The 18,811-nt window shown below is 44.1% G+C and overlaps 1 protein-coding gene across 3 annotated transcripts in view; it reads left to right on the top strand.

The window, feature by feature from the left end:
- Nucleotides 1-18,811, top strand: part of LOC138638118 (probable cation-transporting ATPase 13A4) — a 900,755-nt gene that overhangs the window by 628,991 nt on the left and 252,953 nt on the right. For all 3 annotated transcript variants that reach the window (XM_069727142.1, XM_069727140.1, XM_069727141.1), the window contains 2 exons: nucleotides 15,866-15,945; nucleotides 17,075-17,117. In XM_069727142.1, the coding sequence (XP_069583243.1) occupies nucleotides 15,866-15,945; nucleotides 17,075-17,117 (123 nt within the window). The remainder of the gene's footprint in view (nucleotides 1-15,865; nucleotides 15,946-17,074; nucleotides 17,118-18,811) is intronic.

Below are 18,811 nucleotides of genomic sequence, written 5' to 3'. Positions count from 1 at the left end.
GCAATATTATTGCAATACAGCAAAGCTGAGACAGCTGCAAATAATGTGCTTGCAAGAACACAAATTTAATTTCTCCTGTTCTGTGTACGTTACTTGTCTCACACTGGTAACTACCCCTTTAAATTAAGCAAGCTCTGGAGGCAGAGTTATCTTCCAGATAACATCATCCCCATAGCCTGGAAGAGGTAGTTTATATATGAGAAAAGTGAGGATTTCTCTGGAATAAGACATCAGATGGCAGAAATCATGGTATACAATTTCCTATGACGTGTATGCTCATATGGACTGTTTACAAAGGTTGATTCTACTGACATATTCCTTTTAATGAGCAGTATTCTGATTTCATTGGAATTAGACATCTTAAGTGTTTGCTTACACCACTGTATTTTCCTTCCAAGTGAGGTCCGACAAAACATTACATTGCACTCGGACCAATGTTATTCTATGGAGCCGAGCACATGTCCGTTTTTTCCTTGGACTAAGTCTGTACTAGGAAAAAATCATAGCATTTTTGAGTTTAATCTGCTTATTGTATCACACTTAGCCATGCAAGTCAATGAGTGTGAAATCAATGAACTACACTGGAATGACATCTGAGTGCAGTCCTTGCACTGACACAATGGAGAAGATGGAGAAAATTTGTTTTCCATCCATTCCCCTCTGTGTGCTCCAATTCTCTCATCCCTGAATATCAGATTACACTATGCTGACAATCGGATCAAATTCTGATGAGAGTTTGATCTGAATGTCATGTGAATGATCGACCCTTTTCTGTTGAATGAGAGAATCTACGGTGGTGTGCACCTGCCCATAGTCTGACATTGCATCAATATACAGTATATGTAACTAGGTATTGAACCTGTTCTGCATTTTTATTGGTACATTTCTGGCACCATTATTTTTTTAAGACATTGTGTCGGAGTCTTCAATAAATTGGCATTGGATATTGTGGTATACGCACACGCTGACTCCGGCACCATTTTATTGAAGTATTGTATTATAAAACTAAAGGGAACCTGTCACTAGAAATAATACTGTTAACCTGCAGATTTGTGGTTAATCTGGAGGTTAACAGCATTATTATGCTACCTGACGAATGCAAGCAGCCGGATGCAGCTGGGATAAAACAAACTTTATTCTTCCCACCATCATTCAATTTCCATCATGGAGGTTGGGGCGCTGCATGTTCAGTCACCGCTCTGAGTATAGAGAGCGGCAGCTGTAACCACGCCCCTGACACTGACTTCCGCTACATTGAGGCTGGCTGTCAGTCAGGGCAGGAGGCACGGTTCTGTATTCTCAAACCAAGGACTAGTAAGGGGTATGCAGTCGGCTGGTTTGGGCCCTGCAATTCTGTACATGCCTACCTAATGAAACCGAGTACGTTTTGTGTTTACAGTGTGCCCTGTGTAATATATGATAGCTGACACTGTATAATATAATAATGGCTGACACTGTTCTGATATGTGTGTTAGGGACACAAATAGGGACAGTCAGAGGCAGTGGTAGGTCAGCATTGGTAAGGGTTATGACAGTGTAGTTGCAGGTTAGACACATTGGAGGGTACTATAGAGTTAGATATTAGATTGTGTTAAGAACTGGTTTCAGCTGGAGAAGTGACAGTTGAGAAAGGGGGCGGGGCCAGTGTAGTGATGGTTATTGTGTCTCCCTGAGGTAATTTCAGTTAGTAGAGTTGAGCAGAGCTGTTAGGTTGTGAGAGGAACGAGTCTGTGAGGAGAATTGTTCTAGAAAGAAGTCAGTAGTTGTTGTTATCGAAAGAGAGAGAAAGAGACAAGAAGAAGTGGAAAGGAGAGTTCTGAAGAATTAAAGATTGCAGGGCACAAGTGGACCTAATCAGCCTGAAAGGATCAGTGGCTAGACTGTGGGGTAACTTCTGTGATGTCGGGGACTTACAGTCTGACCAGGATTTACAGTGGCAAACTTGAATTTTCACCCAAGATGGAGAAATTGGATGAGGAGCACCTAGAATCAGCTAGCTTGATTGCCAAGGGAACTGTGGGACTGGATACCATTGTAATACTGTTGTAGGAAATCGAGGATTCTGGTAGTGTGGGGCAATGAACAGACAGAGATGGGTTTCTTTAGTGCAAATAGTGTATTTGTACCACAGCAATAACACCCCAAACAATATACTGATAACCCGCAATGAAACAAGTCCCTTAACCATATACAGCAAATCGGCAGAGTTCTTAGGGCAGAGTCCTCGGCAAGGTGAGTGTGACAGGTGATGTGGTGCAGATCCAAAACACTGTCGGTGCAGAAAGAGTCAAATCCAGGTATGTAGTAAACACAGGGAAGTCCACACCAAGTCCTCAGGTTAATTCCAGGTGTGGCATGACCACGGGTAAGTCCAGAAACAAGTTCTCAAGTTGATCTCAGTTGTGGTATAAACACGGGTAAGTCCAGAACAAGTTCACATTAAAGTAGTATACTGGTGTAGATTCCAGTAGCTCCCACCTGGGGGAACAAATGAAGGATTAAGTAGCAAAAACACAGTCCAGCCACATAGTTCCAAAACACAGTTCAAAAACAGAGTTCTTACCAGGAGGAGTAAACCAATAGTTAAGTTCCAAAGTCAATAGACTAAAGATAAGAGTGTAGCTTACATAGGCAGAGAATGTCCAGAGCCAGGGGTAGAAGCACAGTAGAACAAGCAGCTGAGCTGAAGGAGAAACGGAAGCAGAATACTCCAGCAAGAAGGTTGACACCTGAGTCGGGTTTTAAACAAACAAACAGGAAGTAGGGCAGACAAAAACAGCAAACTCCATCTTAACAAAAGGCAAGATCATTCACAAGGTGACTTGGAAACCTGTTATGATCTGGTGGCCTAGGAGCAGCATGAGACGGACTCTGGAGAAGGTGGTCCCTGTACTGACCGCAAACCCTGAACCTAGCAGCGCAACTAGAAGTAGCCGTGGGGGGTACCTAACACTCCCTAGACCCCTCGGCACAGCCTAAGATCTAACTACCCCTAAAGTCAGAAACAGGAAACCTATCTTGCCTCAGAGAAAATCCCCAAAGGATAGATAGCCCCCCACAAATATTGACTGTGAGAGGAGAGGGAAATAACATATGCAGATATGAAATCAGATTTTAGCATAGGACGCCATATTAGCTAAAAACAAAGAATAGAACAGAGTACTATGCGGTCAGTATAAAAACACTAGAAAATATCCACCACAGAAAATACGAATCACCACATCTGACTAAAGACATGGGGGGTATATCTGCATCTCCAGAGAAATAGCTAGGCTGCAAAAAAATCCTTCACAGACTAAGCTGGACAAGACCAAAACATGAAAATGCACAGAACTTATAAAGTCCACAGCAGGTGGACAGCAAAAACAAAGCCAGGACTTATTTTTGTAGAAAAGCACAGCAAACTGGAGAGACCAGCAGGGAAGTGAATCCTTCAAAAACAATGGACAACTGGCACTGACTAAATGATCCTGCAAAGCTATATACCACAGTCAGTTTTGCAATTAGTAGATACACCTGTCCACTCCTGCAGTCCAGGCACAACTGCATTACCCTCTACAACCACCAGAGGGAGCCCAAAAGCTGAATTCACAACAGTACCCCCCCTTGAGGAGGGGTCACCGAACCCTCACCAGAGCCCCCAGGCCGATCAGGATGAGCCCGATAAAAGGCACGAACCAAATCAACAGCATGGACATCAGAGGCAGAAACCCAAGAATTATCCTCCTGGCCATAACCCTTCCACTTGACAAGGTAATGAAGCTTCCGCCTCGAAAAACGAGAATCCAAAATCTTCTCAACAACATATTCCAACTCCCCATCGACCAATACAGGGGCCGGAGGATCAACATAGGGAACAACGGGCTCCACATATTTCCGCAACAAAGATCTATGGAAGACATTATGAATAGCAAAAGAGGCCGGAAGCGCCAGGCGAAAGGACACCGGATTAATAATCTCAGAAATCCTATAAGGACCAATAAATCGAGGCTTAAACTTAGGGGAAGAAACCTTCATAGGAACATGACGGGAAGATAACCAAACCAGATCACCAACCCGAAGCCGGGAACCAACACACCGACGACGATTAGCAAAACGCTGAGCCTCCTCCTGAGACAGCACCAAACTGTCCACCACATAAGCCCAAATCTGCTGCAACCTGTCGACCACAGAATCCACACCAGGAAGGTCAGAAGGCTCAACCTGCCCAGAAGAAAAACGAGGATGAAAACCAAAATTACAAAAAAAAGGCGAAACCAAAGTAGCCGAACTAGCCCGATTATTAAGGGCAAACTCGGCCAATGGCAAAAAAGCCACCCAATCATCCTGATCAGCAGACACAAAGCATCTCAAGTAGGTCTCCAAGGTCTGATTAGTTCGCTCAGTCTGGCCATTTGTCTGAGGATGAAATGCAGAAGAAAAAGACAAATCAATGCCCAGCTTGGTACAAAAGGCCCGCCAAAACCTAGAAACAAACTGGGAACCTCTGTCGGACACAATATTCTCCGGAATACCATGCAAACAAACCACATGCTGAAAAAACAATGGAACCAAATCAGAAGAAGAAGGCAATTTAGGCAAAGGCACCAAATGAACCATCTTAGAAAATCGGTCACAGACAACCCAGATAACCGACATTCTTTGGGAAACAGGAAGATCGGAAATAAAATCCATAGAAATATGCGTCCAAGGTCTCTCAGGGACCGGCAATGGCAAAAGCAACCCACTAGCATGGGAACAGCAAGGTTTAGCCCACGCACAAATCCCACAGGACTGCACAAAAGAACGCACATCCCATGACAAAGAAGGCCACCAAAAGGACCTATTAACCAAATCTCTGGTACCAAAAATCCCAGGATGGCCAGCCAACACAGAACAATGAACCTCAGAAATCACTTTACTAGTCCATCTATCAGGAACAAACAGTTTCCCCACAGGACAGCGGTCAGGCTTATCAGCCTGAAATTCCTGAAGAACCCGTCGCAAATCAGGGGAGATGGCAGAAAGAATCACCCCTTCCTCCAAAATGCCGACCGGCTCAAGAACCCCAGGGGAATCAGGAAAAAAACTCCTAGAGAGGGCATCCGCCTTAACATTCTTAGTACCAGGAATGTACGAGACCACAAAATCAAAACGGGAGAAAAACAGGGACCATCGAGCCTGTCTAGGATTCAGCCGTTTGGCAGACTCGAGGTAAATCAGATTCTTATGATCGGTCAGGACCACAATACGGTGCTTGGCCCCCTCAAGCCAATGTCACCACTCCTCAAATGCCCACTTCATAGCCAACAACTCCCGATTGCCGACATAATAATTGCGTTCCGCAGGCGAAAACTTCCGAGAAAAGAAGGCACACGGTTTCATCAAGGAACCATCAGAATTCCTCTGAGACAAAACGGCCCCTGCCCCAATCTCAGACGCGTCAACCTCAACCTGAAATGGAAGAGAAACATCTGGCTGACGCAACACAGGGGCAGAAGTAAATCGGCGTTTAAGCTCCTGAAAGGCAGAAACAGCCGCGGAGGACCAATTCGTCACATCAGCGCCTTTCTTGGTCAAATCGGTTAGAGGTTTAACCACACTGGAGGAGTTGGCAATGAAACGACGATAAAAATTAGCAAAGCCCAAGAATTTCTGAAGGCTCTTCACAGATGTGGGCTGAATCCAATCATGAATGGCCTGAACCTTAACCGGATCCATTTCTATAGATGAGGGAGAAAAAATGAAACCCAAAAAAGAAACCTTCTGCACTCCAAAGAGGCACTTTGACCCCTTCACACATAAAGCATTATTACGGAGGATCTGAAATACCATCCTGACCTGTTTCACATGAGACTCCCAATCATTGGAAAAAATCAAAATATCTTCCAAATATACAACCATGAATTTATCAAGATAACTCCGAAAGATATCATGCATGAAGCATTGGAACACAGATGGGGCATTAGAGAGTCCGAATGGCATCACAAGGTATTCAAAATGGCCTTTGGGCATATTAAATGCAGTTTTCCATTCGTCACCCTGCTTGATACGAATAAGATTATATGCCCCTCGAAGGTCAATCTTAGTAAACTAGCTAGCCTTCTTAATCCTAGCAAACAAATCAGTAAGCAAAGGCAAGGGGTATTGAAATTTAACCGTGATCTTATTCAAGAGGCGATAATCAATACAGGGTCTCAAGGAGCCATCCTTCTTGGCAACAAAAAAGAACCCCGCTCCCAACGTTGAAAAAGATGGCCGAATATGCCCTTTCTCCAAAGACTCCTTAATATAGCTCCGCATGGCGGAATGTTCAGGCACAGACAGGTTGAAAAGTCGGCCCTTAGGGATCTTACAACCTGGAATCAAGTCAATAGCACAATCACAGTCCCTATGCGGTGGAAGGGAACTGGATTTGGGCTCATCGAATACATCCTGGAAGTCAGACAAAAACTCAGGAACTTCAGAAGAGGGGGAAGAGGAAATTGACATCAAAGGAACCTGATCATGAACCCCCTGACAACCCCAACTAATCACAGACATGGATTTCCAATCTAACACCGGATTTTGTAGCTGTAACCATGGAAAACCCAGCACAATATCATCATGCAAATTATGCAACACCAGAAAACGACAATCTTCCTGATGGGCTGGCGCCATGCGCATGGTCAGCTGTGTCCAAAACTGAGGTTTATTTTTAGCCAACGGTGTAGCATGTTGTGAATTCTGTGGCAGAGCTCCCTCCTGTGGTCACAAGTGGTACTTCGGCTGATTCTCTCTGTGAGCTTCCGTTAGTGGAGGAGAGTGGTACTGCGGCTTCTGAGTTTCCTTCCTTAGGTGATGTGGTGAAGTCGTTAGGTGCTGCTCTATTTAACTCCACCTGGTGCTTTGATCCTGGCCTCCAGTCAATGTTCTAGTATTGGACCTGTTTCCTCCTGGATCGTTCCTGTGGCCTGCTGCTCTGCATAGCTAAGTTCTGCTTTGCTATTTTGTTTGCTGTTTTTTTCCGTCCAGCTTGTCTATTTGCTTTTCCTTGCTAGCTGGAAGCTCTGGGACGCAGAGGGTGTACCTCCGTGCCATTAGTTCGGTACGGAGGGTCTTTTTGCCCCCTTTGCGTGGTTGTTTGTAGGGTTTTGTGTTGACCGCAAAGTTACCTTTCCTATCCTCGCTCTGTTTAGTAAGTCGGGCCTCACTTTGCTAAATCTATTTCATTTCTACGTTTGTCTTTTCATCTTACTCACAGTCATTATATGTGGGGGCTGCCTTTTCCTTTGGGGTATTTCTCTGAGGCAAGGTAGGCTTATTTTCTATCTTCAGGCTAGCTAGTTTCTCAGGCTGTGCCGAGTTGCATAGGGAGCGTTAGGCGCAATCCACGGCTGCCTCTAGTGTGGTTGGAGAGGATTAGGGATTGCGGTCAGCAGAGTTCCCACGTCTCAGAGCTCGTTCTTTGTTTTTGGGTTATTGTCAGGTCACTGTATGTGCTCTGACTTCTATGTCCATTGTGGTACTGAATTACCTCATCAAAACAGTACTGGAGGCCAAAGTACTAATGATTCTCAATAGAGGGAAAAAAGAAGTTCTGAGACCATTTTTTTTTCTCTGCACTGTGTTTTGCCTTTTTTTTCCCCTAGACATTTGGGTGGTTCAGTACACAGGTGTAGCGATGGACATTAAAGGTCTGTCTTCATGTGTGGATCAGCTCTCGGCAAGAGTACAAAAGATTCAAGACACTATTGATCAGAAATCTATGTTAGAACTAAGAATTCCTATTCCTGATTTGTTTTTTGGAGATAGAACTAAATTTCTGAGGTTCAAAAATAATTGTAAACTATTTCTGGCCTTGAAACCTCGCTCCTCTGGTGACCCAGTTCAACAAGTTTTGATCATTATTTCTTTTTTACGTGGCGACCCTCAGGACTGGGCATTTTCTCTTGCGCCAGGAGATCCTGCATTAAGTAATATCGATGCGTTTTTCCTGGCGCTAGGATTGCTGTACGATGAACCTAATTCAGTGGATCAGGCAGAGAAGAATTTGCTGGCTCTGTGTCAGGCTCAGGATGATATAGAGGTATATTGTCAGAAATTTAGAAAGTGGTCCGTACTCACTCAATGGAATGAAGGTGCGCTCGCAGCTATTTTCATAAAGGGTCTCTCTGAAGCCCTTAAGGATGTCATGGTGGGATTTCCTATGCCTGCGGGTTTGAATGAGTCTATGTCTTTGGCTATTCAGATCGGTCGACGCTTGCGTGAGCGTAAATCTGTGCACCATTTGGCGGTATTACCTGAGCTTAAACCTGAGCCTATGCAGTGCGATAGGACTTTGACCAGAGTTGAACGGCAAGAACACAGACGTCTGAATGGGCTGTGTTTCTACTGTGGTGATTCCACTCATGCTATCTCTGATTGTCCTAAGCGCACTAAGCGGTTCGCTAGGTCTGCCACCATTGGTACGGTACAGTCAAAATTTCTTTTGTCCGTTACCTTGATCTGCTCTTTGTCATCGTATTCTGTCATGGCATTTGTGGATTCAGGCGCTGCCCTGAATTAGATGGACTTGGAGTATGCTAGGCGTTGTGGGTTTTTCTTGGAGCCCTTGCAGTGTCCTATTCCATTGAGAGGAATTGATGCTACGCCTTTGGCCAAGAATAAGCCTCAGTACTGGACCCAGCTGACCATGTGCATGGCTCCTGCACATCAGGAGGTTATTCGCTTTCTGGTGTTGCATAATCTGCATGATGTGGTCGTGTTGGGGTTGCCATGGCTACAAGTCCATAATCCAGTATTAGATTGGAAATCCATGTCTGTGTCCAGCTGGGGTTGTCAGGGGGTACATGGTGATGTCCCATTTCTGACTATTTCGTCATCCACCCCTTCTGAGGTTCCAGAGTTCTTGTCTGATTACCGGGATGTATTTGAGGAGCCCAAGTCCGATACCCTACCTCCGCATAGGGATTGTGATTGTGCTATCGATTTGATTCCTCGTAGTAAATTCCCAAAAGGTCGACTGTTTAATTTATCTGTGCCAGAGCACGCCGCTATGTGGAGTTATGTAAAGGAATCCTTGGAGAAGGGGCATATTCGCCCATCATCGTCGCCATTAGGAGCAGGGTTCTTTTTTGTAGCCAAGAAGGATGGTTCGCTGAGACCTTGTATAGATTACCGCCTTCTAAATAAGATCACGGTAAAATTTCAGTACCCCTTGCCGTTGTTATCTGATTTGTTTGCTCGGATTAAGGGGGCCAGTTGGTTCACCAAGATAGATCTTCGTGGTGCGTATAATCTTGTGCGTATTAAGCGAGGCGATGAATGGAAAACTGCATTTAATACGCCCGAGGGCCATTTTGAGTATCTAGTAATGCCATTCGGACTTGCCAATGCTCCATCAGTATTTCAGTCCTTTATGCATGACATCTTCCGAGAGTACCTGGATAAATTCCTGATTGTGTACTTGGATGGCATTTTGATCTTCTCGGATGATTGGGAATCTCATGTGAAGCAGGTCAGAACGGTGTTTCAGGTCCTGCGTGCTAATTCTTTGTTTGTGAAGGGATCAAAGTGTCTCTTTGGTGATCAGAAGGTTTCATTTTTGGGGTTCATCTTTTCCCCTTCTACTATCGAGATGGACCCTGTTAAGGTCCAAGCCATCTATGATTGGACTCAGCCGACATCTCTGAAAAGTCTGCAAAAGTTTCTGGGCTTTGCTAATTTTTATCGTCGCTTCATCTGCAATTTTTCTAGTATTGCTAAACCATTGACCGATTTGACCAAGAAGGGTGCTGATGTGGTCAATTGGTCTTCTGCTGCTGTGGAGGCTTTTCAAGAGTTGAAGCGTCGTTTTTCTTCTGCCCCTGTGTTGTGTCAACCAGATGTTTCGCTTCCATTCCAGGTCGAGGTTGATGCTTCTGAGATTGGAGCAGGGGCTGTTTTGTCGCAGAGAAGTTCTGATTGCTCGGTGATGAAACCATGCACCTTCTTTTCTAGGAAGTTTTCGCCTGCTGAGCGAAATTATGATGTGGGCAATCGAGAGTTGCTGGCCATGAAGTGGGCATTCGAGGAGTGGCGTCATTGGCTTGAAGGAGCTAAGCATCGCGTGGTGGTCTTGACTGATCATAAGAACTTGACTTATTTTGAGTCTGCCAAGCGGTTGAATCCCAGACAGGCTCGTTGGTCGCTGTTTTTTGCCCGTTTTGACTTTGTGATTTCGTACCTTCCGGACTCTAAAAATGTGAAGGCGGATGCTCTGTCTAGGAGTTTTGTGCCCGACTCTCCGGGTTTATCTGAGCCGGCGGGTATCCTCAAAGAGGGAGTAATTGTGTCTGCCATCTCCCCTGATTTGCGGCGGGTGCTGCAAAAATTTCAGGCTAATAAACCTGATCGTTGCCCAGCGGAGAAACTGTTTGTCCCTGATAGGTGGACGAATAAAGTTATCTCTGAGGTTCATTGTTCGGTGTTGGCTGGTCATCCTGGAATCTTTGGTACCAGAGAGTTAGTGGCTAGATCCTTTTGGTGGCCATCTCTGTCGCGGGATGTGCGTTCTTTTGTGCAGTCCTGTGGGATTTGTGCTCGGGCTAAGCCCTGCTGTTCTCGTGCCAGTGGGTTGCTTTTGCCCTTGCCGGTCCCGAAGAGGCCTTGGACACATATCTCTATGGATTTTTTTTTCTGATCTTCCCGTCTCTCAAAAGATGTCAGTCATTTGGGTGGTCTGTGATCGCTTCTCTAAGATGGTCCATTTGGTACCCTTGTCTAAATTGCCTTCCTCCTCTGATTTGGTGCCATTGTTCTTCCAGCATGTGGTTCGTTTACATGGCATTCCAGAGAATATCGTTTCGGACAGAGGTTCCCAGTTTGTTTCGAGGTTTTGGCGAGCCTTTTGTGGTAGGATGGGCATTGACTTGTCTTTTTCCTCGGTTTTCCATCCTCAGACTAATGGCCAGACCGAATGAACCAATCAGACCTTGGAAACATATCTGAGATGCTTTGTTTCTGCTGATCAGGATGACTGGGTGTCCTTTTTGCCTTTGGCTGAGTTCGCCCTTAATAATCGGGCCAGCTCGGCTACCTTGGTTTCGCCGTTTTTCTGCAACTCTGGGTTCCATCCTCGTTTCTCTTCAGGGCAGGTTGAGTCTTCGGACTGTCCTGGTGTGGATACTGTGGTGGACAGGTTGCAGCAGATTTGGACTCATGTAGTGGACAATTTGACCTTGTCCCAGGAGAAGGCTCAACGTTTCGCTAATCGCAGACGCTGTGTGGGTCCCCGACTTCGTGTTGGGGATTTGGTTTGGTTATCTTCTCGTCATATTCCTATGAAGGTTTCCTCTCCTAAGTTTAAACCTCGTTTCATTGGTCCGTATAGGATTTCTGAGGTTCTTAATCCTATGTCTTTTCGTCTGACCCTTCCAGATTCTTTTTCCATCCATAACGTATTCCATAGGTCATTGTTGCGGAGATACGTGGCACCTATGGTTCCATCTGTTGATCCTCCTGCCCCGGTTTTGGTGGAGGGGGAGTTGGAGTATATTGTGGAGAAGATTTTGGATTCTCGTCTTTCAAGACGGAAACTCCAGTATCTGGTTAAGTGGAAGGGTTATGCTCAGGAAGATAATTCCTGGGTCTTTGCCTCTGATATCCATGCTCCCGATCTTTTTCGTGCCTTTCATATGGCTCATCCTGGTCGTCCCGGGGGCTCTGGTGAGGGTTCGGTGACCCCTCCTCAAGGGGGGGGGTACTGTTGTGAATTCTGTGGCAGAGCTCCCTCCTGTGGTCACAAGTGGTACTTCGGCTGATTCTCTCTGTGAGCTTCCGTTAGTGGAGGAGAGTGGTACTGCGGCTTCTGAGTTTCCTTCCTCAGGTGATGTGGTGAAGTCGTTAGGTGCTGCCCTATTTAACTCCACCTGGTGCTTTGATCCTGGCCTCCAGTCAATGTTCTAGTATTGGACCTGTTTCCTCCTGGATCGTTCCTGTGGCCTGCTGCTCTGCATAGCTAAGTTCTGCTTTGCTATTTTGTTTGCTGTTTTTTTCTGTCCAGCTTGTCTATTTGTTTTTCCTTGCTAGCTGGAAGCTCTGGGACGCAGAGGGTGTACCTCCGTGCCGTTAGTTCGGTACGGAGGGTCTTTTTGCCCCCTTTGCGTGGTTGTTTGTAGGGTTTTGTGTTGACCGCAAAGTTACCTTTCCTATCCTCGCTCTGTTTAGTAAATCGGGCCTCACTTTGCTAAATCTATTTCATCTCTACGTTTGTCTTTTCATCTTACTCACAGTCATTATATGTGGGGGCTGCCTTTTCCTTTGGGGTATTTCTCTGAGGCAAGGTAGGCTTATTTTCTATCTTTAGGCTAGCTAGTTTCTCAGGCTGTGCCGAGTTGCATAGGGAGCGTTAGGCGCAATCCACGGCTGCCTCTAGTGTGGTTGGAGAGGATTAGTGATTGCAGTCAGCAGAGTTCCCACGTCTCAGAGCTTGTTCTATGTTTTTTGGGTTATTGTCAGATCACTGTATGTGCTCTGACTTCTATGTCCATTGTGGTACTGAATTACCTCATCATAACAGTAGCATCAATGCCCCTCAAAGGAATAGGGTTCTGCAAAGGCTGCAAGGGAAAACCACAACATCTGGCAAATTCTAAGTCCATTAAGTTCAGAGCGGCGCCTGAATCCACAAATGCCATGACAGAAAATGATGATAATGAGCAGATCAAGGTCACAGATAACAGAAATTTAGGTTGTATAGTACTGATGGCAACAGAACTGGCGATTCTCTTTGTACGCTTAGGGCAATCAGAAATAACATGAGCAGAATCGCCGCAGTAAAAACACAACCTATTCTGATGCCTGAATGTTTGACGTTCAGCTCTAGACAAAATTCTATCACACTGCATAGGCTCAGGGCTCCGCTCAGAGGACAACGCCACAGTGTGTACAACTCTGCGCTCGCGCAAGCGCCGATCAATCTGACTGGCCAGAGACATAGAATCACTCAGACCAGCAGGCGTGGGGAACATCTTTAACGGATTTAGAAAGACCCTTTCTGAAAATTGCCGCCAAGGCATCCTCATTCCATTTAGTCAGTACAGACCATTTTCTATATTTCTGGCAATACGATTCTGCCGCTTCTTGACCTTGACACAGGGCTAACAAGATTTTCTCAGCCTGATCCACAGAATTAGGCTCATCATACAACAATCCCAATGCCTGAAAGAACGAATCAACATTAAGAAAAGCAGGATTGCCAGATTCCAGGGAAAATGCCCAATCCTGTGGGTCACCATGCAGCAGAGATATGATGATTTTAACCTGCTGAATAGGATCACAAGAAGACCGGGGTCTTAATGCAAAAAACAGTTTACAGTTATTTTTGAAACTCAAAAATTTGGATCTGTCACCAAAGAATAAATCAGGAGTGGGAATCTTAGGTTCTAAGACAGGAGTCTGAACAATGAAATCTGAAATACCCTGTACCCTAGCAGCAAGCTGATCCACCCGAGAAACTAACTCCTGAACATTCATGTTAATGCTAGATTCCGTAGCTGGCCAGAGGTAAAGAGGGAGGAAAATACCAAACAGGCTAAGGAAAAAAAATGGCTCAAAAGCTTCCCTCCCTTCTTCTGAGATGCAATTAACTCATTGTTGGCCAGTTGTACTGTTATGATCTGGTGGCCTAGGAGCCGCATGAGACGGACTCTGGACAAGGTGGTCCCTGTACTGACCGCAAACCCTGAACCTAGCAGCGCAACTAGAAGTAGCCGTGGGGGGTACCTAACACTCCCTAGACCCCTTGGCACAGCCTAAGATCTAACTACCCCTAAAGACAGAAACAGGAAACCTATCTTGCCTCAGAGAAAATCCCCAAAGGATAGATAGCCCCCCACAAATATTGACTGTGAGAGGAGAGGGAAATAACATACGCAGATATGAAATCAGATTTTAGCATAGGAGGCCATACTAGCTAAAAAGAAAGAATAGAACAGAGTACTATGCGGTCAGTATAAAAACACTAGAAAATATCCACCACAGAAAATACGAATCACCACATCTGACTAAAGACATGGGGGGTATATCTGCATCTCCAGAGAAATAGCTAGGCTGCAAAAAAATCCTTCACAGACTAAGCTGGACAAGACAAAAACATGAAAATGCACAGAACTTATAAGGTCCACAGCAGGTGGACAGCAAAAACAAAGCCAGGACTTATCTTTGTAGAAAAGCACAGAAAACTGGAGAGACCAGCAGGGAAGTGAATCCTTCAAAAACAATGGACAACTGGCACTGACTAAAGGATCCTGCAAAGCTATATACCCCAGTCAGTTTTGCAATTAGTAGATACACCTGTCCACTCCTGCAGTCCAGGCACAACTGCATTTCCCTCTACAACCACCGGAGGGAGCCCAAAAGCTGAATTCACAACAGAAAACCCGGAATACTGACAACCATATTGCCAGAGGTTATGCTGATAACAGGGGGAACTCAGGAGGAGAATTTCTTATGTCTTTTTAAGATTACTAGATTAAGGCTGTTATGAAGAAGCACGAGGCAAGTAATGTTTTATTGAAAATGAACTTGGACTTTGAGAACATTTGTGTGTGTCTGCGATGGATTGGAGCCCTGGATGCTGTGACAGATTCTGACCCACAGATGGGTGAAATACGTGACACACACAGCACACCACAAAATGGAGACTTTATTAATGCAGCGGGGCACCAGCGTGCGATGAAAGTACAGAAGCCCCACGGCATGAATACCACCCTGGCACCCGTTACAGACTGAACCCGTGGTTCCCCGCACCATGTGAGTGAAGCTGAATTATGGGGGAAAAATAAAGTTCATTTTCTTCCAGCTGCATTTTGCAGCGTGCAGGCGCCAGGCAGCATAATTATGCTGTTAACATGCATATTAACAGCATATTTGCAGGTTAACAGTGTTATTTCTGGTGACAGGTTCCCTTTCATATAGCACAAAAATGTACCAATAAAAATGCTCACCACCTGGATGTAGAACGGGTTCAATATCTAGTCGTGGTATATGCTCCCCCAGCTTGGTTTATTCTCCCCTAGCCTGGTATATTCTCCTCCATCCTGGTATATGGTCCCCCAGCCAGGTATATTGATGCTGGATGTGCCCTTCTGACTCCAGCCACACTGCTCAGGTGCAGTATATACCAGCATCTGACAGATGGACGTGTCCAGCGCTATATTATAGATTTGTTTCCTAATACCATACGACTTTTATAGGAAATTTAAAGAGACAAGTCTGATTCCCTAATATATCTGCTCTAATAAGCATTATTCCTACTACTTTAGGGCTCATGTACACGACCAATTTTCTTGTACAAGTACTATCCTTGGGTTTCATGATATTCTATGGGGTTGTACACATATCTGCAATTCAAGTCTATGGATCCGTGAAAAAAATAGGACCTGACAGAATGGAGAACATTTTTTTTCTCTACTTTTTTTTTCTCTACACATCCAAGAAAAACTGATATGTCTATGATCAAACTCTGATCAAAGTCTGAACAAAATAATCATACTGTTTTTCTAGGATGTGGAAAAATCGGTTGTGTGAACACACCCTTAATGCGAAACTTCGTATTGACATAACCAATTGATTATTTATTCCTAAAACTAGAAATTCAGCTTCTTCAATCACTTTTGTGCACTTTAGTATATTTTTCAGTAAAATGGTTTTCACTATTGAAGAAAATCCCTAAAACCATTGGAAAGACAGTGTCTCATACATTACACAGAGAGTAGAGGATGTTGGTCTTGTATAAACCTAGACACCTCTGCTGTCATATGTTCAGATAAGTGGACACTTTGGAGGATTATTTTTAACTATACTGCATATATGTAAAGGATGGGGTTTTACAGAGCTTATAATTTAATATTTTTGTTTTAAGGTACTATTAAATGGAACCATTTTTGCAAGAATGACTCCAAGGCAAAAGTCAAGTCTTATAGAAGAGCTTCAAAAATTAGAGTAAGTTTGAAAAATTCCTTTTAATAAAACTGTGCCCAATTTAAAATATACATTGAGGAAATTACGGTTTTTCCATCCTATGGATTAAAATTGACGGGAAAAAGGCTGAACTGGATGACTTTTTCAGTCTGACAAATGATGTATTATTAATATATACTCTGAGACTTCAACATTGAAATTGCAACACCAAGAAAGAAAAGTCGTGGAATTATAGAAACCACAGGATCAATAGACATGCTAATAATATGCAAATAGTGAAAAATGGAAAAATCTATTTTCAAAACACCTCAATTCATTTAATATTGAGTACGAGCAGCACTCACAGAAGTATATGCACTTGCACAACTTGGCAGGTATCATTGAGATTAGTAGTGTTTGCCTGAGGAGCGTTCTGACATGTTAAATGCACCCGGACACAAACATTATTAAGATCTGCTTCTTTCAACTCCTTTTGCTATTGACGCTTATTGATATCTAAGAGGTGCTTCATGAAAGGCTGACATTGTTATGTTGAAAAACAACCCTGTGATAATTAGGAGAAATCTTGATCTGATCTTAGTGATTTGAGTGCCTTAGTGCATTCAGCATGGAAGAACATTCCTCAAACAACCAATGACTTCAATGATAGTGTGAGTGCATGTATTTCTGCTCAGGGGCACTCATGCTCAATATTAAATACATTAAGATGTTTTAAAAATGTTTACATTTTTTCATAATTTGCATTTCTTTAAAGGGATTATCCATAACAATGTAATTTTCTTTACTATGGGCCTAAAAACTAACAGGCAAGTAGTTACTAACTACCAATCTGTGGTAACCAACCGATCTCAGTCAACTCGGAGGTGAGTGGCTGTCAATCAGCATGACTTATTTGTAGTCGTGGATCAGCAGAATCACCGGGTAGAATTTGCAGGTTGTTGCCTCTGTTAGCAAATACCTTCCATGTTACTTTTTAGACCTGTAGTAAAAGGGAAAAAAGCCATGGACAACCCCTTTAACATGTCTATCTATCATATGATTTGTATAATTTTACAACTTTTCTTTCTTGGTGCTGCAATTTCAATATTGAGGAGTATAACTATATTATGTATTATTATAAACATCTAACGACCTCATTTTTTTGTTGTAGCTATTTTGTTGGGATGTGCGGAGATGGAGCCAATGATTGTGGGGTAAGGAAATGTTAGACTGATAAAACACAAATTTATTGTTATATATATCATGGTGGTTTATTTGGATAGCATCTTCATATATTCTTCTGACAAACAGAGTCACATGAGCCACTTCTGGGCGGTTCTTCAGAGGCTTAGGGAGAAATCACTATTTGCTAAACTGGAGAAGTGTTACTTTTTTGCTCAAGAATTGTCTTTCCCTGGGGTCACTTTGTCTGCTGAGGGGTTTTGCATGGACCCTAGGAAGGTACAGGATATTGTGGATTGGGTGCAACCCAGAGATCTCAAGGGTCTTCAGCGATTTCTGGGTTTCACAAATTTTTATAGAAAATTCATTAAGGGGTTTTCTCAGGTGGTCAAACACCTCACTGATTTAACTCGTAAGGGGGCTGATCTCAAGAACTGGTCAGCTCCAGCTGCTGCAACATTTTCTTCCTTGAAGAACAGTTTCATGACTGCCCTTTTTCAACCTGATTTTTCTAAACCATTTATCATAGAGGTAGATGCCTCAGAAGAGGGAGTGGGGGCTGTGGTGTCTCAGGGGGCCACCACGTTAACTAACTTAAGACCCTGTGCCTTCTTTTTGTGAAAATTTTCCTCTGCTGAGAGGAATTATGATGTTGGTAACCGGAAGCTATTGGCCATTAAATTGGCGTTTGAAGAATGGAGGCATTTTTGGTGGGGGCTGTCCATTGTATCACTGTCATTACGCATCACAAGAACCTGTCTTACATTGAGTCCACCAAACGTTTATCTCCGAGACAGGCAAGGTGGTCACTTTTTTTCCCGATTTCAGTTCTCTATTACTTTCAGCCCGGGGTAAAAGAATGTGAAGGTTGATGCTATGTCTCATAGCCTAGATCCAATATCACTTCCTCAACCTCCTTCCTACATTTTTCAGGGCGGAGTGGTGGCGGCTGGGGTGTCCTCGGCATTTGAATGAGAGATTTGTGAGGCCCAATCTCTTGCTCCTTCATCCACACCTGATAATAAGCTCTTTGTGCACGTTCAGTATCAGTTAAGGATGCTCCTAGAGTTCCATGACTCGGCTCTGAGCGGGCATCCTGGAATCTCAACCACACGTAAAGCCATCACTAGGCTGTTTTGGTGGCCCTCATTGGTTTCTGACGTCACTGGGTTTGTTTCCTCTTCTGAAACTTGTGCAAAAACCCCTGTAACTGGCCAGCCGGGGAATTGGTGCCACTGCCAATTCCAGATAGACGTGGACTCACCTGTCCATGAATTTTATCACCAATCTTCCCCCCTCTAATAGCAAAAACATAATCTAGTTGTTGATAGGTTCAGTAAACAGGCGCATTTTATACCGTTGGTGGGTCTTCCTAATGCTGAGACTCTGTTATGATCTGGTGGCCTTGAGCATGAGACGTACTCTGGAGAAGGTGGTCCCTGTACTGACCGCAGACCCTGAACCTAGCAGCGCAACTAAAAGCAGCCATGGGGGTACCGAACACTCCCTAGACCCCTCGGCACAGCCTAAGATCTAACTACCCCTAAAGACAGAAACAGGAAACCTATCTTGCCTCAGAGAAAATCCCCAAAGGATAGATAGCCCCCCACAAATATTAACTGTGAGAGGAGAGGGAAATAACATACGCAGAAATGAAATCAGATTTTAGCATAGGAGGCCATACTAGCTAAAAAGAAAGTATAGAACAGAATACTATGCGGTCAGT

Source organism: Ranitomeya imitator, chromosome 5 (assembly GCF_032444005.1).
Source record: "Ranitomeya imitator isolate aRanImi1 chromosome 5, aRanImi1.pri, whole genome shotgun sequence".
NCBI lineage: Eukaryota > Metazoa > Chordata > Amphibia > Anura > Dendrobatidae > Ranitomeya > Ranitomeya imitator.
Note: the sequence above shows the minus strand (reverse complement) of the source record. Positions and strands in the feature narration are given on the sequence as shown.